Source organism: Alligator mississippiensis, chromosome 8 (genome assembly GCF_030867095.1).
Source record: "Alligator mississippiensis isolate rAllMis1 chromosome 8, rAllMis1, whole genome shotgun sequence".
NCBI lineage: Eukaryota > Metazoa > Chordata > Crocodylia > Alligatoridae > Alligator > Alligator mississippiensis.
In genome coordinates, this window is record NC_081831.1 from 16078866 (window position 1) to 16097031 (window position 18166).

Below are 18166 nucleotides of genomic sequence, written 5' to 3' on the forward strand. Positions count from 1 at the left end.
TCTCTGGTTCATCCCAGCTTCTGGCCTGAGCCATTGCTGGCATGTGGTTGCATTTCCAGAATCAAAAGTGAATGTCATGGGATGGGGTCCTCAGGGATGGCTGTGATACCCCTAGGTCCCCTTGACCATGCCAATCCTACCCAATGGGCACCCTCTTTCTGATCTGCCATGTCTTGTTGATGATTATTATGAATAGGGAGGCTGCCCTTGAGTTTATGTCGTGCACAGTCCTGATGGACCCCACTGAAAGGGTTCTCAGACCCTTTTTGGGTCCTGTTCCAAAAATGGGTGCTTCTCAGGACACCCTCAACCTATGGGCTAGATGTGTCATTCCAAACCACCACTTTATCATGTCCCAAGCCTCACAGATGGCATTTACTCATTGTCCCTCCAAGGCCTTAATTTAGCTTGGCCATCGGTCATCACTGTGCTCTCCGCAGCCCTGCCTCTCTCTCGGCATCCCCTGGCACTGGGGTCCGCTCACCCCCTCTGCCACTGCACCCCTGGCACTGGGGTCTGTTCACCCCAAATACTGTGCCCACTCTCGTGCTGGGGTCCCCACACTATAGTAGGCCTCCAATGAGGCCTTCTACTTCCCCAATAGCCTCAGCCCGATCCTCCGGAGTTATAAGACAGCAACAAAAATAGAAGCCCCTAGGCTACAACATAACACAAGAAGTTCAGGGTGTGCTTTACCCCTTTAAAGGAGTCAAACTTCTTCCCTGGCACTAAGTGCCTAGTAGTCAAGGGTACTGGGTGAGCTCCTGTATCCCCATTAGCCCTAAGTGCAGCATACCAGGCAGCTGCAGTGTCTCTGAGCAATTCCTCCCTGGAGGCTCCTTCCTCTTTGGCTGCTGGCAGGGAACTGACCCTTTAGTCCAGGCCTGGGGTTTATATGGGCCCAGGGCCCTGCCTCGTCCAGTCAGCTGACCAGCTGCAGGAACAGGCTAATGCCCTCCTTAGGCCTGCTGCCACAGTAACATACACCTGTGGGGTTCCTGCCTGACTGCTAGGGCTCTCTCCCTAGGAAGTTTCAGTCCTTAAAGGAGCAGGCACCTTAGTGCCCTGGGACAACTTGCTTATCAATTTAATCTACATGGCTTAGATTAACCTGTGAAGATTGACCAGATTCAGCCTTGGGATTTTTGACTGTCTGTACTTAGACCTGGAGTGCAAACAGGCCTAGGTAGTGCCAAAGAATAGCAGAGTAGGGCTGTGTGAAGCTTCAGTCCCTGATTCGATTCAGTGGAGATTTGGCCTGATTCGGTGGCCAAACCTCCAAATCCGAATCGAATCAGAGGACGCTTTCATCTCTCCGAATCGAATCAGAACCCTCCGAGTAGGTTCAGAGAAATTCGGAAAGATTCATAGACTTGGACATAGACACAGCTTTAAATGTTTTTTCTACATACCTCGAGGTAGTAGGGGCTCATGAGTGATGCAATGCCGGAGCACACGGAGCGTCCCACAGAAGTGCAGGTAGCTCCCCAGTGCACTCTGCAGCAGACCCAGAAGACCGAGAAGTGGACCAGAAGCACTTCCAGTCTACTTCTGGATCTGCTGGGGAGCATGCTGGGGAACCCCCCCCGTCCCCCCCCCCCCCCGGCTGGTGCCTTCTGCATCGGGGGGGGCACAGGAGGTTCGGGGGGGCTGCCCAGCATGTTCCCCAGCAGACCCAGAAGTACTTCCGGTCCACTTCCGGGTTCACCACAGAGCACATGGAGGGCCCCCCCACACTTCTGTGGGACGCTCCATGTGCCCCAGCATTGCTGAGTTCATGAGCCATGCCTACTACCTCGAGGTATGTAGAAAAACTTTTAAAGCTGTGTCTATGGCCAAATCACTGATTCTCCAAATCAGCATCGAATCTTCAGCTTTGGATTCAGCCAAATCGAATCAGGGACAGTGATCTGAATCAACGAATTGAATCACTGTCCCTGATTCAGGCCGAATCCAAATGCAAATTGAATAGGGCCCACTTTGCACGCCCCTATACCAGAGCTGTCTGAGAAATAGAAGCCCGTTGGACAATTATGGAGGCATCAAGAGGAGAAAAGGAACAAAGAAACTGCTAAAATAAAAGGTAGCAACCAAATGAGTTTACTTGGAAGATGCAGTCATCATGGTATTTTTTTATCCATAAAAAAACACTTTATTGAATAGAGGAATTTATTTACAACAAGATACATAAGGACATGCAGTTTAACAAGTTAGCTCAAAACATGCATTGTGAAATGTTGTATGAAGATAGGTTCCTGAAATGTGTGTTCTGAAATCAGTAGTTACATGCAAGAAGCACAGCTTAGGATAAAGGGCAAAATCAGAAAATAAATGCTCTTACTTTATATGCAAATAAACACCTGAGTTTGAGACAACCCACTTGGATGAAACTCTGCATGTCTGTAAAAATTGGATTTGAGATCATAACCAAGCGTCCTGTTCACTGGATCCTCGCACATGTAAGCGTGTGTATACCAGGACTTAAGTGCCCATACTATGAATGAGATCTAAAATCCCACCTGTTTGTTTATACACAACATGCAGATCAGGAATTATTAAATGTGAAACTCCCAGACTTGTACAATTTGAGTCCTAAACCACTGGAGACATCACCCAACAACATCAGTGATCTGACCACAAAAAATATTTGAAATGCTCCACCGTGGAACATTGACACCGTCAAACTATTATGTATAAAACAGAAACATATATACACAACAGAGGTTGCTACTGAAGATCACTGTTTACTGTTTCACAGTATTTGAATTTGGTGTGGCATTTTCTAAACATGAAAAAGAAATAACTCTACTACATCTATGCACCCAAGTGAAATACAATGTATATTTTAAATTTTACTGGGATCTATAAAACCCTTTCTGAAAATATAATCAGTGCTCGCCTAAAGTGGAAATGATTCATGAACCACTCCTCCACACCCTCCACTCCCTCCACCTCTGCCCCTGCCCACACCCATATGCAAAGGATATCCAGTCCGTCATGAGGGAAATTAATAGCACAAAGCCACACCATGACCTCTATCCCTTCAGTGCTTTGCCCTGCTGTAGAGCCAGCTGTTCTGCTGCATCAGCACTTACTCTTGCTGCAGAGGGGATGGAGACCTTCAGTGAGGGTAAGTGCAGGCAGCTGGCCACTCTGGGGACAAAGAATTGTGGCTTATGATCAGGGCTGGGTTGGAATGACCCATGCCAGCAAAAGGTTAGACCCCTGTCCTAATGAATATCTAAAAAACAAAATGGATACCTGGAGATTACCAGCTTTTTTTGAAGCTTTTGAGGTCTAACAGCACATAGACATTGTCAAAATTTGAACACCTAGTGACAGCTTTGGAAAGGGTTTCTCAGATTAGCAACAATACAGATGCTAACAAAGGTGAGACAAAGTGTTTTGGAAAAAAATAACAGTGAATTGGTAGTAGCTTCTGCCTATTTCAAGAACCAAATGTCAGCACGAAAGCTTTTTATATTTCTGAAATTATTTTTTTGTCTCATTTTGTTTGGTTTTGTCACAGGCCTTTGCACTCCCAGGTTTGACCATGACAAGGTTTAAAAATTGCAAGATATCACACATGCACCCCTATAATTCACGAGATTCCCTGCTAAACATTGCAGACTCGTGTTCACAGTTGGATGAGCAAAGTGGAAAAAGAAATGAAGACAATATTTATCTGGAATTTTAAGGGACTTTGAATTGGTGTTGCTTTGTAATCCTTTCATATCAAATTACTGTGACCATCTAAACAACTTTGTTTTGTCACAGAGGTCCATTGGTAGCGACTACAAATGCAACGTGCATTTTGTTGCACCAGAAATGCTTCTTTGCATGAGATGGAGGAGGAGAAAAGTGGCTTGTCTGAACAATCACAGACTAATGAACAGCACTGAACAGCACTGTTTAATCTCATTCAATCACAAAGATCTCTCCAATTAATTCAGTTTTTTAAAAAGCACAATTAAGTACACAAAAATTGAAAAGAACAATCTAAGATAAGACAACTGCAGTAGTTTTGGATATTAAGCAAAAGAAAAAAAACATATATTGATTATGAATTCCCTTATTATTCATGTACCAGTCACCTTTAGCTTTAAAACTTAGCAATCAAAAATCAGAGTGCACGCCAAACAAGGAAACTGATCCTGCACAGTTTGGTTAAAAGGAAATAACTTTTTTCCTACATTCTGATTTTTTTTTTAAAAAAAAGGTGTGCACCTTATTTGAAGGAGTGTGCTATGTGAGTAAATATGATATTCACTTAGTTCTGATTAAAAGTTGTGTATCATGTATATTTACACAAACATCTGAGGCCTCATTCAATTCAAACCTGAATTCTAAACTTTTACATTTATCGGTAGCTCTAATTTAGCATTGATAGGCCCTGTTTCTTTACCCTACATTGGTTGAACTCTAGAGAAACTTTTCAGAAATAAAGCACTATGATGAGGTTGTCTACCAGCACATTTAGAAGTCACCACTTGGACTCTGAATGAAATAGCACTTCAGTCTGTCTCCAGATCCAGAAACATCATGGCCCTTTATTGTAAGAAATGATATTCCCTTAAAAAGTGTTTGTTTTAGTAAAAGACAGGACAATCAAGCTTCTTATAACCATAGATACAGGATGGGCAAAATATGGTCCATGGGCTGGAGGCAGCCTGGCAATTGGTTGTATCTGGCCCACAGCTGCCCCCCAAGGTACTCCACAGGAGGCTGAGCCCCACCAGCCCCAGCCCCAGCCCTGGCCCAGCTTCCTGGCAGTGCTGCTCCTGCTGTAGCCGCTCAGGTGCTGCTTGGCCCTTCCTGCCCCTGGTGAGTCACTTTGGGCAGCACGTAGCACAGGGAAGTGGCAGCAGCTGTAGGGATGTGCACCAGCTACCACATGTCCAGCCAATTGCATCTATATACACTACTAAGAGAAGCGTGAATCAGGACAAAAATTATTTTTAGAAATAAAATTAAACATGTTACAGTAGATGTTTGATGATTTTTAGTATCTGATTTTTTATTTATAATTGATTAAAATGATATCTTCTGAAAGATTATATGTGTGCAGCTCTTGACAGGTCATTACAACTCACTTAAGTGGCCCACCAGCCGAAATAATTGCCCACCCCTATTGACTTTTGACTTTTGATAATTGACTATTGACTTTTTCAATATGTTTATCTTTCTCTACATAACAAAATAATCTGAAATTACCTGCACAATGTGGTTTTCTTTAGGGTACATACCAGAGGACTGAGAACAGTTACAGTAATGCTGCAGTTTATTAGGGACTTAAATGATGAACAGAAAGAACCTGCCTCAGGTTTTCAACATGTAATTCCTGAATTAAGCTAGGATTTCTTGAACAATTCTGAGAAAATTGGTAAATGTGCTTCCAAATTCTGTTCAGCTAAATCCTGGCCTGCAAAAAGTTCATATTAGAATCAAATGGATTTTTTTAGCTTTCATCTTAAATACCACAAACTATAGTGAAAAAATGTGAGATTGAGGTTTAATCTGTAAGACTATGTCATTATTTTGTTACAACCCAGAAGTAGTCATTACAGCTAACCTACCCTTTACATACACTTAGTCCAGAAGCCCGTGTTTAATGAGGAACAGGATATTCTACAAAGTTATGGCCATTGAATTGTCCTTATTTTCATCAATTCCAGAAAGGTTCCCAGATGGACTAATCATTTAGTTAATGAAAGCCAGGATCTGAACAAAAGAGTTCAGCAGGTTTTGAACAGGTTGCTTTTGAACAGGTTGAATAATTCTGAAGATGGATCCTCCCTCTAGAGTACCTGATGCTTTGTAGAGCTCCAGAAAGATACTATATCCCACTAAGCAGTTGTATGATGTTGACTAGGACTTTTCTTCAGTAAATGTGTTTCAAAGGGTATTAAAATGCATTACAGTGTATTTGGGCTGCTCAGGATGTAGTAAATTACTTTCCTCAGCTACTTTTAGCAGTCCTCTGATGCTGGTGGAATCCCTTCCCAAATGAAGACTTTTTTTTTTCTTCCACTTAAGATGTTTTCTGTTTCTTGCCGCCACTTTACTGCAAAGTTGAGGGTGAAAGATACCATTGAGACCATCAGGAATACAGCTTCATTTATACACACACATTTTTTGTGCTGTTAAAATAATCAGGGACAGAAATGTGGAGACAGAAGTCCTTCATCCACAGAACAGAGAGCGAGTACGGACAGAGGAATAGACCAGAGCAACACCTCAGCTGTCATGCGAAGCTGGATGGTATCTCTGGTATTCCAGACAACTGGGAGGTTTTGTGCTAGATTTAACACCTGAGATCGTCATGCCTGAGCTCGTGTCATTAAGGGACTATTGCAGAGGGGCAGGTACAGAGTACTACAAAATCAAAAGCTGCCTCAAAATCAAAAGCATGGATGAGTGGAGTCTTAGGATTGCAACAGTGGCCGATGCCACAGGCCAACATCAGGAGTATTTGTAGAACGTGCGGGTGCCCGGCCTATTAACAGTAAGGTACTGGAGCCAGTGTGAGGGCGCAGAACCAGCACTCGGTTCAGGATTCAAGCCAGAGGTGCAACTAGAGATTTTGAATCCCTGTGCGAGTGGTTGAGCTTGGTGGGGGGAGGATCCTGACTGCTGGAGAGCATGGGGGCAGAGGGCAGGGGAGAGTTCACTAGAGAGTCTTACCTCGCACTATGCAGACTCTCTGGGAGCTGCTATTCTGGCACTCCCTCTAAATCTGTGCCCAGGGTTAGTACCCCACTCGCACACCCCTAGTAATACTACTTGCACACCCCTAATTATGCTACTGATGAAGCATCCTGACAAAGCACAAAGACTGTGGGAAATGTGAATTCCCTATACTTCATTTTAATGGCATTGTCAGTCCTCTTTTGTCAGAAGGCCCAGAAATTAGCAACCCCGTTTCACCTTAATAATTTGACTGGGATAGGCATTGAAAAGATGGGACTAATACTAACAAAATGATGGAAGATTTCAGAAATGAATTTCTTACCCCTTCCAGTCTCCTTAAACACTATGCCCTATGCTTTGTGCCTCTCAGGTACCTCTGTGTCCTCCGCATCACACCTACAGCCACTTCTTGGTCCCTCGGTATTAAACATAACGTAAATTTAAGCAACTACTTCCAACTAAAAATCTCCCCACTCTGGGTCATACCACGCTACAAGCTGGATTTGGTACTGAGCTGCCTCATCTAGCTCTCTCAGGTAGTTTGGGTGAGCCTATCTGCTGCATCCACCCCCTCCAGGAGCTCCTCTCCCTGAAAAATGCAGAGTCAGACTGCGCTCCTTGCTCCAGACACTGGGTTTATATGCCTCTAAGCACTACCCTTTCTGGTCAATCCACCTCTTAGCCACCCACAGAAGTTTCCCCTTTGCTTAATGGCCAGCCTGCCCCTGCTGCAGCCCCGCACAGCAAGCTTAGCCTGCTGCACTCTCTACCTAAAGTGCAAGGAGCCTCTGGCTCCCTGTCACAGTGACCCCAACCCCAAAATCCCAGGCCTGAATATCCACACTGGCACCTGGTTTTCTATACAATATGTGTAGATCAGGCCTGGTGTCTAATTTTGAATGACGGCAGTGCCATTTTTGCACTGGCTTCTTCATTATTACACTTATTTTTGACCTGAAAGCTCTGTCCCATATTCATCAGTGGATATGGCAGCATCTTTCAGCAGGTCCTTTAGCACAGGAAAAACTGAATAGTGCAGCTTTCCTCGACTACAGAAGTAAACTGCAAATCCCTCAGTGCAGGTGAGGCAGGGAACCTTTGCTTTTCTGTTATATCCATCAGGCATTGCCCATCCACAGTTTTAACACACTGTAACTGCAAATTCCTCACCTTGACTGCTAACGGGCCCTCACTAATGGCAGAACCTTCCTTTTAGCTCAGCTAGAGTAATAAGCTGGTTCCACTGATGCTAATGTCTTCACCTGAACCTATAGACTCTAGAGGACACTAGTAGAGAAAAGCCAGAATGTCCCTTTGTTTACTGAAGGAGCCTTTATGATAACAGCAAAGTATGAGCTCTGCTATTGTTACAGTTAAGATTTCCTGATTATCAGTTAGTTTTCCAAGGGCTCTAAATTCCACATGCTTATCCGGATTGTCCTGAAAATTGCTATGCCTATCAAGGTCCAGGGTAAGGACATTGGTCTAAATCTAGATTTGTCTGAACAAATGGGTCACAGTACCCACACTAGTCATTGACTAACTATCCCTTTACTATTGAATTTTCTGATGTTTAACAACACTTTGAGCATGCTGACACTAAACAGCATTACTTATTTTTCTTCGTTCACGCCCTGTTGCATTATTTAAGAAACAATTTTCAGAAATTTCAAGTTTAGCCATTTTTCACATTCTATAAGGCACAGGGAATACGTGTCACTGTAGCTCCATGTTAAATGCACAAAAACTTCACTCAGGATGTTTTATTATTATTATTATTTTTTAAAAACCCATCCTTATTAGTGGTAGTTCTGCCTGAAACCTTTTACATAATGGCTCAGGTACTGACAAAACTCAAAATGCTGAGTGACAATGGGAGTGTTACCATCACAGTATTGATTCCACTGGCCGTTCAATAAGGATGTTGAGGTTTTGTTTAAGGAATTCCAAGATTCGACCCCTTCCTTCCCCTCTTCCCCCAACAAAAAAAGAAGCTGGATCTACTCTCTTAGTTCTGTTGATAGGAAGACATGTATATACATAAGAAGCCTAAATTTGTATTGCCATACTGTACCTGGCTTTCTTCTGATGCATCGAATGCTGAGCACTAAACCACCTAGAATTACCAAGATTATTACCACAATAGCAACCATGTGTCCTGGTTCAGTTATGCCTATTATCTTCTCCGGAACTAGAAAAAACAAAACAAAACAATTTAAATGAATCAAATGTAGGTACCATAACATATACTTGCATTATAACCAAGAGTTAGTAAAAGTCAGACATGGTACTTCTGATGCTAAGCACAGAGAATATTAATAAAAAAAGGAGGACTCGTGAACTGGTGTACACAAGTGCACAGTTCCTAATTTAAAATTGTTCAAGCTTCTCTGCCATGACAAAAATGACTCTTAACTTTGACAGCAAATGAGTGCCCCTCACCAGTTTAAAAATATTAAAAAAGTATTATCTCTGATTACACACAATGAATATAAACTGCAGTGCTCTTATCCTAATAATGGAGTTAGAGAAGGGGAGAATTAAAGACTGCATAAAATCTACTGTGGTTTCACTCTTATTAGTAATTTTTCATGGCAGGCATTCAGCTATTACCAGGATACAATCCCTAGTAACCAGGTACACTATAGAGAAGCCATAAGGTTACTTCAAGCTGTGTTGTGGCTGAACTGACCGTCTGTGGCACTTGGGATCAAAAGAGTGGCAAAGGTGGCTACAAACTATGTCCTCCTGTCTTCTCAACTGCACAGACTGAGATGCTGGCCCAGCTATGAGGGCTAGGGACTAGGCCTGTGCAAAGCAGCTAGTATTTGCTTCGGATTTGGCCGATTCAGGGGACTGTGATTTGATTCGGTGATTCGAATCACTGTCCTGATTCGATTCGGCTGAATCTCCAAATCACCCAGGCCAGGCCCATCCCCAGCCCCTCTCCCAGCCCGGCAGTGGCCACCCTGCCTGCCCCTGCTCCCAGCACTTGGGGAAAAAAAAAACCCCGGATCAGCAGGTGCTGCCAGGTGGGAGGTGATCCCTGCTGCCCCCCACTGTGTGGGGAGCTCTGTATGAGCCCCCGAGCCCTCAGCTCCATCATGGGTGTCCCGCATGAGCCAGCTCCGGCCCTTTAAGGAAAAAAAAACACCTGAAGAAACCCCGGGACTCACTGCTCCTGCACTGAGGCTGCACCAGGAGCGGTGAGTCCAGGGGCTTTTCTCGGCTTTTCTTTTTTCTTAAAGGCCCAGAGCCCTGGCAGGTGGAGTACCCATGATGGGGGGCTGGGGGAGCAGGAGTGGGGGGTCGAGGGGGCTCATGGAGAGCCCGCCATGCAGCGTGGGGCAGTGGGGGGCAGCAGGGATCGCCCCCCACCCGGCAGCACCTGGTGAGCACTCCAGCTCGGAGTGTAGCTCCCTGCTGGAGCCACCGGGGACTGCCCGAATCATCAAAGCTCTCCAAATCTTTGCCAAAGATTCAGAGAGTTTTGAATTGATTCAGACCTTTAAATTGGTCCCCTGATTCAATATGGATTCGGAGATTCGGCCACCAAATCAGGCCAAATCTCCTCCGAATCAAATCGCCACCCGAAGCTTCGTACAGCCCTGCTAGGGACCAGCCTGTGTGCACCTCTGCACTGTTCCAGTAGCTATCTAAGCCGATGTCATGCTCACTAAATAAATCAATAAAAGCAAGTCTGTTGCTGTTGTGGTTGTGAACAGGAGACCTCCCCTTGCCCAATAATTTAGTCAGGTCTAGTGTTAGAAGAAAACTCTGTTCTTGAAACCTGAGAATATGCTTTCATTCTTGGCTGTTATCCAGTCTTTCATTTAGTACTCTTAAAACACATGAAAACATTATGGGAAGACTTCAGTTTCCCTTTATGCACCTAAATGGTATTTCTACAGCCACATAACTGCCACTTTGACATTTATGCAGAGTCTGTGCATGCATCTGCTGAAAGTAAAATGGAGGAGTATGAGGAGGGCCACCCATATTTTAGCCCAATAGCCTAATGCTTAAGGCACTTGTAGATGGAGCAGGAGACCAAGATTTAGGGCCCAGTTTCTAGGTGGTTGAATTTGCACCTGCTTCTTCCCATCTCAGAGCTCTAGCCACCAGGACACAGGTATTATCCAAACCCCTCTCCAGTCCCTCTCTTGAAGATGACTGACTGCAACTTGCATTTAATAGGCACTGGATAAAAAGAAAGGGTAGGAGTGCAGTGTGGAAGCTTCTGACACAATGGGAGCAAGAGTCCAGGCTCGAACCCAGGGCTCCCTCCCATTCAAGGGAGCAGTCATCTTACTGAACCATGCACCTTCTTGGTCTTGTTCTTCTTCCTCCCCATGTTGGCTATTCACTTAGGTGTGTGAAGTAAACTGGGATTTAGCTCTGAAAGTCAAAATACTCCCTTGAGCTAGTCAGATATTATCTCCATTTAAGAGACAAGGAATCTCAGTACTGGTGTGATAAGTGACCTGTATGAGATGAGTCAAGTGAATGCTGAAGTTGGGGATACAATTTAGGAGTCTTCACCCCCCACTCTCAAACCACTAGAATATGCTCTCTCCCTCACATACATAGCATACAGCATAGTCCAAGCAAGGGGTTTGACTTCCACATGATAAATGCAAATTCCTGGCCTTCAACCTGGTTTTACAGGTTAGATTCAAAGTTCAGGGTTAGAGTCAAAGCAACAAAGGATGCTTTATTGGCTGAAGTTGAAGAAACATAAGGGTAGCTCTTAGCAGAATTCAAAACCGTCCTGAGCCCTGATTCAGTCTTAAACCCAAACCTCAAACCTTGCCCTAACCCTAAACCATATGTAGATCTGTCCCTTGTCACTTCCTGTGCCTTCTCTGATTTGAACACTGTATGATTTTATTGTGTGTCCAGTAAATGTCATAAAACGAATTCTCTGAGCTAAAGTCTGCTCTCAGTTACTCTAGTGTAAATCTGACAGAAACTCATAGACTAGTCCATGTTTGCACCAGTGTAAGTAAGAGCAGCATCGCAATTAAGTCAAAAGTCTTTAGTATCCTATGGAAAAAACATGGAGAGTGACTGACCAGCATTGCTGTGATAGGCATCCATGGTAACTGGATATCCACGTGCCTGATTCTGGCTTTCAGGTGAGGTAGGGAAGAAGCCATCTGGAATCAGGTTGGTTATTTGGCACGTAATGTTCTTTGTACTGATGTCAGGCTTGGCACGATCAGGAGCTAAAAAACACAGCAGTGGCAATCAATGAGAATTGCAGCTTTGTGGTGAAAGAAAAATCAGGCTGCTTTTAAGCAGTAACTGGCAGTTGAACAAATCAATTTTCTTTGCACTGAAATTACTGAGTAACCTTTATGAGCCTGATGCCAGTCCTATGTAGGTGACCCTGCTTCCAGATGTGAGACCCAATCTGTGGTTAAAACCCAATGGCTGCAAATGAACTTCTATGGGGCTTATAATTCCATGTGTAAATGCCAACACCCAGTTGTGGCTGTAACCCCTAGTTTGGGAACCACTGGTCCACACACAATTGTTTTAGATTTGAAGGAAACAAGAAACTGAATGGGGGAAAAAGATCAGAGAAAAAGAAAATCTTATGAAACAAGTAATAAGATGATTTTCAAGGGCTGATAATTATTTTTTCCTGATTTTTAAGTATTTTGTGGGCTAATGAAAAGTGAGCAACGGGAACTAGGATCAGAATCAGGTCAATATACAGTGCATATTACTCTGGTTTGCCAAACCTCTACTGTACTAGCAGGCTTATTTTGGCAAACAGGTGTGGAAAAAAGGAGTTTCTTCTTTATTCTTTCACTGGGGCAGTGAGAAGAGAAGGGAAGGTAGAGTTTGCTATGCAAGCAGAGGTCAGTATTACAGACCTCTAAGTCTTTGGGTTCCTGTCTTGTGAACAAATCTTTGTAGCTTTATCGCATGCAAGTCATTCTCTTTGTACTCCTTGTCTCCGTGCTGCCCACCAAGATGCTTATCATCAACTACTGTTGCTTTGTTCTAAACGAGGATGGATTATATAGCACCGATGTCAGCAGTTACTGGTGGGTTCTAGGGACGTTCAAATGTTATGCCAATAGCACTAGTTGGAAAATATTAGACCAATGTTACTGTAAATGAAGAGAAGAACTAGTTTGTGGTAGGAGAAAGGGGTCTAAACTAGGAGTATGACATGCAACAAGGGAAATTTAGAATGAAAAAAAATCGAATGGTGACATCATTTAAGACTATGAAAAAAATGTTACAAGAAAAGTGATGGGGAATGCAAGGGGAAGGCATATTCAGCCAGCTTCTCAGCTGGTGCAAATAAGTGAAACTTCATTGACTTTTTGAGTTATATCAATTTGCACTACTGGATAATCCTACCAGCTACAAAAAATCATCTCATGCTTACACAGTACAATCTATGAGATGACCTAACAAGTATTTTTTCCTTTAAGTTTTATTATCCTATAACAAGGCTCATTTACTGAACTGCAGGAATATCATTTGCACTATATCTATAACATGCAAGTTTGATATCCCTTGCAATTCCACCAATTCCCATGTGATTGTGCAGATAGTTAATCAGAGTCAATTTTTATCATATAACTGCTCATTGTAGTATCTTAAATTCAGGCCCAGTGTACCTGAGAGCTGCATTTGTCTGAAATAGTTTACTCTTCATATTGATATCTGCTTTAGTAAATGATTTGTCTGAATATTTGCTTGTTTAATTCCCACCCCCCCCACACACTTTTCTGTTCCAAAACCAGAAAAATATACTTTCACTGTGTAATCTATTTTCCACCTGAAACTTACCTGTAAACTTCATTCGTAGATATCTTTCTACAGACTGTTTGCTCCCTGCGATCAAAATCCTGTAGATTCTCTTTTCCAACTGTGTTGTGTTTGTTATGTGCACAGTGACATCCTGTTGATGAACATTGAGGTGAAGGCTTCTGTCGTTACTGAGAAATGTTCTGGCTGTATTGTTGATTCTGACAGAATTGTTGAAAGTTTCATCCGGGCAGAGCGGATCACACCAGGTCACTGTCATATTTAGAACCTTATTCGGACCGCACAAAAAACTGGTATGATTAACAACATCTAAGGGAGAAAACAAATGAAAAATAATGATTATCTACTCTTCCATGTCCCAAACATTTCACTGTTAAAGCAGATGACAGACTTAAGACAAACCTTAGCACTGGCTTAGGTGTTAGTACCTCTGCCAACTTGCAGCTTTTATAAGGTGTTTTAGCCCCAGTTCTTTTGCTGGCAAATCCCAGTGCAGGGGCTAGAAACACAGCAGGTAAGTAAGTACTCTGTGCGCTGCTGCAGCATCAGCTTGAATTGGGAACCTAAGGATTCAGCAAGTGCATTGAAAGGGAAAGTCTCTTTGATTAGGTTTGTAGCTGCAGTGCCAATCTCATCTCTCATGAAATTTTCTTTTCTTATTGCCCTCCCTTTCCAAAAGCTCTTGAAGGCTAACCCACCTTTAGCGTTAGGTGACTCACAGACACCTAGACCCCTGCAAACACACCTGAGAACAGAATCCTCCCTATTAGTGGCTGATCGTGCTGTCACCTGTCACTGCAGTTTATTCAAGCCTCAGTGTGCCTATGGGCCCTAGGCAGCAGCTCTACCAGATGTGTCAAACAAGACCTTTACTCTGGCTGCCCTGGAAAGAGTTGTGACCTCTGGGGTGGAGCTGCTCACTTCCAGACAACAAATGGGAGCTTATGATTCCTTAAAAACTAATACACCTACTGAATTCAAACCATGCTGGTTTGACAGGCTGTGAAATAGTCTTTTTAGAGTTATTTATTGCCTCTCCATGCTGAAGTGCAGGTTTTTGGTTAAATTTGATCACTTCCTTTCCCTGATTTTAGTAGTTTCCCATTCTCAGAGCTTCTAGCTTTAACTGGGCATTGCTCAGCTTTCCCATTCCAGCATAAAAAGATCTTAATTATTATTCTGAAAGGATCAAATAGAGGTACTCACTTGACAAAGCAAAGAAAATCTGCAGAGACAGGAACAGAAACCACAATGGTGTTACAGGGAGTGATCCCATCAGGACGTTTTGTATGCTGGATCCAATGGTGCCAGGTATCTGCTCAGTGATTCACAGGTGAAAGGCACACAAGAGCTGTTATGCAGTGTTAAATCCAAACCGCAGGAATCAGTGCTCTGTTTAGAAACAAACTATAATGGTTAGAAAATCATTCTTGCCTCTTTCATCTTAGCTTATGTTCCTTTAGTAAGAAACAGGAGACCCCCTGAACCATGCCTCACCAGACCGCCCCATCAGAGCAATATTGAGTACAGCCTTCAGGGCTGTGCAACTATTTTCTTATCATGCCAGATATCAGTGTTTGCAAGCCAGATTAGGTAACTCTGGGTGTGTCTACATGAGACACTAACTATGCAGTAGCCTAATAACACTGTGCAGTAGTGTGCCAGGCAAAACCCATGTTAATATGTTTCTGTGTAGTAGTATTAAGCTACTGCATAGTTAGTAGGGGTGTGTGAAGCTTCAGGTGGTGATCTGATTCAGAGGAGATTCAGCCCGATTTGGTGGCCGAATCTCCAAATCTGAATCAAATTAGGGGATCAATTAAAAGGTCCAAATCGATTCAAAGCTTTCCAAATCTTTGGAAAAGATTTGGAGAGTTTCAATGATTCGGACAGTCCCCACCTGGTGCAGTAGGGAGCTGGAGTCGGACTTGGAGCTAGTAAGTAGTGGGCAGGGGAGGGGAGGCTGGAGGAGGGGGGAGGGGACCATGGATGGACCCCTGCCAGGCCCCATCCTCTGCCTGCGCCCCCAGCCTCTCCTCACCCCACCCCACCCATGGCTGCTCCACCCGCCCCAGCTCCGACTCTTTAAGAAAAAAAAAATGAGAAAAACCCCGGGACTCACCGCTCCTGCAGCGGTTTTGGGGCTTCAGGGGGCTTGTAAAAGAGCCCCCCCCCCCCCCCACATGTGGCACGGGGCAGCGAGGATCACCCACCACTGGTAGGAACGGTGAGTGTGGGGTTTTTCTCAGTTTTTCTTTTTCTTTAAAGGGCTGGAGCTTTGGCAGGCAGGGCAGCCGTGGGGGGGCTGCGATAGCAGGGGTGGGGAGTCAGGGGGTTCGTGCTGAGCCCCCCCAGGCAGTGTGGGGCAGCCATTGCCGGGCTGGGAGAGTAGGCGGGGGATGGGCCTGGCTGATTTGGAGGAGCCGAATCTCTGAATCAGATTCAGCCAAATCAATTCAGGATAGCAATTCGAATCACTGTCCCCTGAATCGGCCGAATCTGAAACGAATGCTAGCCGCTTCGCACCCATGTGCCAGTGCTATTGCACAGTAGCACCAGTTACTGAGCACTGATTTAGTACCTGGTTATGCAAGTACTAAACTTAATGTACAGTAACTACAGCTTATTCATGGTGTAGATGCACCCCCTAGGCAGGTATTCTCCTATACAACGTACCCTCTACATACTGTTGATGACAGATGTCAATAATGGTGCTTGGATAGCAAGACGTCTACAAAACTCCTATCAGCTCCATCACCTGCTTTCCAATTTGCTAATTGTTATATTTTCTTGCATTCAGTGTGCCCTGGAATAAGACACACACACCTTGGGTTTTTTTTAAAGGCAGAAAGAAGAAAAAAATATTTTTCTTTGTAGTAAGTACCTGAGTAGCAGCAGCGAGGGACCTGAGCCTGCTCGTTGTTCTGCTCCCTGTGGACTGCACACAGACTTTACTTGCATTTTCCTTGGAAAGCAGCAGAGACTGCTGTTACCATATTTTCTCTCACGTAATGTACACCCCAATTTCTAGCCACTGATTTTTTTTTAAAGTGTGCTGTATATGAGAAAATATGGTATGTGGCATTTATATTTTTTTTCTGAGGAAGCAGAACACAATACATACACCACTGATGGCAAGTCCTAAGCACATGCCTTGCAGGCTAAATGCGGGTAATAGCCTGAACACGTTAGAGGTGCGCCAGTCAGTGGCTGATGTATTCAGTTTGCATGTAGTTCAGAAAGTGATTAGGGAAAAAAATTGTGTCATTTCAAACAAAACTTTGTTTAACCTAAATGATACATTTTGTTTTCAAATTTAATGGTCACTTAATTATTTTTAAATAAAAACTGAAGTAAATGTGGAAGGAAAGGCTATCCACATTTTTAAGGTTTATTTTAAAAAATGTGGAAATATTTTCATGTTGACATTATTTTTACCTAATTTCCTTGATCAATATCTTACAATGCATCAGGGACTAATAAATCAAAACTATTTTAAGCCAACCTATAGTTTCCCGAGCGCTCACAAATAAACAAGCCTGCATGTTTATTTGTCTCCTGAGCCGGCTTAAATGTGATGTGCCAAGTGATTAAATCCTTGTCCTTGTCTGCTTAGACCACAAGAGGGAGCATTGCTTCCTTTTTATAAATGAGCACCCAAAATTACAATGGACTTTTTAGTCTTTGCAATAACAGAAACAGAACTGTAAGTATTTATTCTCCTACCGCATAAGGACATAAGAGACTCCGATTAACTGTGGTGGAACAAACTATCTTGCAGTGAAAAATTAGGCTCCAAATATTCCCTCTCAATTTCACAGTGTTGCCCTTGTGGAAGATGTCGCTCAAACACAAGTCTCTTATCTAAAAATGTAATTGCGTCCAGTGCCAGACGGTGACAGTTGTGTGTGAAGTTTTACTACTCAGCTATACTGCCTTTTTAAAAGAAATCTTCTTTAATGATTTTTGTCTTGTGATACTGATTATCCTATGGTACTGGGATGGGGTTGGCATCAGTCTACATCAAAACAATGTCTGTTAATAAGGTTGAAATTCAATTTCAGTTTATTGGTAACAGACAGACAGACAGACAGACAGAAAGAGAGAAAGAAAGAAAGACTTTTGACTTTTAAGAGGCATTTATTTATGAGGCATTTATTAAGAGGCACCCGCCGCGGAGGGTGACAAATGGGGGGCAGTAGAGATCATGTACAGGTTGGCCCGAAGATCTGTGCCTCGAGGACAAGGCCTGGGCTCATGGCCTGCAAGGCCTGGCCGCACGCTCCAGACGAAAAAGAAAAAAACACAAAGAACAAAAGAAGTATGAAAGAAAGAAAGACAATTGATGAAGCTTCAGTGTCAGGACTTTCCCTATTAAGAATGAGGCTTATGTGAAAACAGTGACTGACACTTTTGTCTACATGTGCCCAATGAAGCCGTTTAGCATTAAGAGATAAGGAAAGAGACAGCTTGAGTCCCAGGTCTTTGTTTTAATTACAGGCTGAACTTTTTTTCCAACTTAATTTCTGACCAGTGGGGAAGCCCCAGGACGCTACAGAGCACTCCCTGCCTCCCAGCCTGGAAAGTGCAGGGAGGCTCAGAAGCAGCCCCCTCCTCCACGCCAACACTGCACTTCTGCCACGTTTAAGAGTGTTGTAACTTTATAGTGCTATAAAAAGGT

General features: G+C 43.6%; 1 protein-coding gene across 11 annotated transcripts in view; it reads right to left on the reverse strand.

Annotated features, from left to right (window-relative positions):
• Positions 1-2079: 2079 nt before the first annotated feature.
• Positions 2080-18166, reverse strand: part of LOC106737870 (uncharacterized) — a 101829-nt gene continuing 85742 nt past the window's right edge. For 8 of the 11 annotated variants that reach the window (XM_014601979.3, XM_059732178.1, XM_019494421.2 and 5 more), the window contains 5 exons: positions 14692-14877; positions 13507-13794; positions 11766-11918; positions 8765-8881; positions 2080-6064 (listed from right to left, as the gene is read on the reverse strand). In XM_014601979.3, coding sequence (XP_014457465.1) covers positions 5970-6064; positions 8765-8881; positions 11766-11918; positions 13507-13794; positions 14692-14761 — 723 coding nt within the window. In that variant the 5' untranslated portion in view covers positions 14762-14877 and the 3' untranslated portion in view covers positions 2080-5969. Of the gene's footprint in view, positions 6065-7012; positions 7099-8764; positions 8882-11765; positions 11919-13506; positions 13795-14691; positions 14878-16161; positions 16246-16369; positions 16392-18166 lie in introns of those variants that run through there. The other 3 variants (XM_059732180.1, XM_059732179.1, XM_019494423.2) reach the window with 3 other exon arrangements.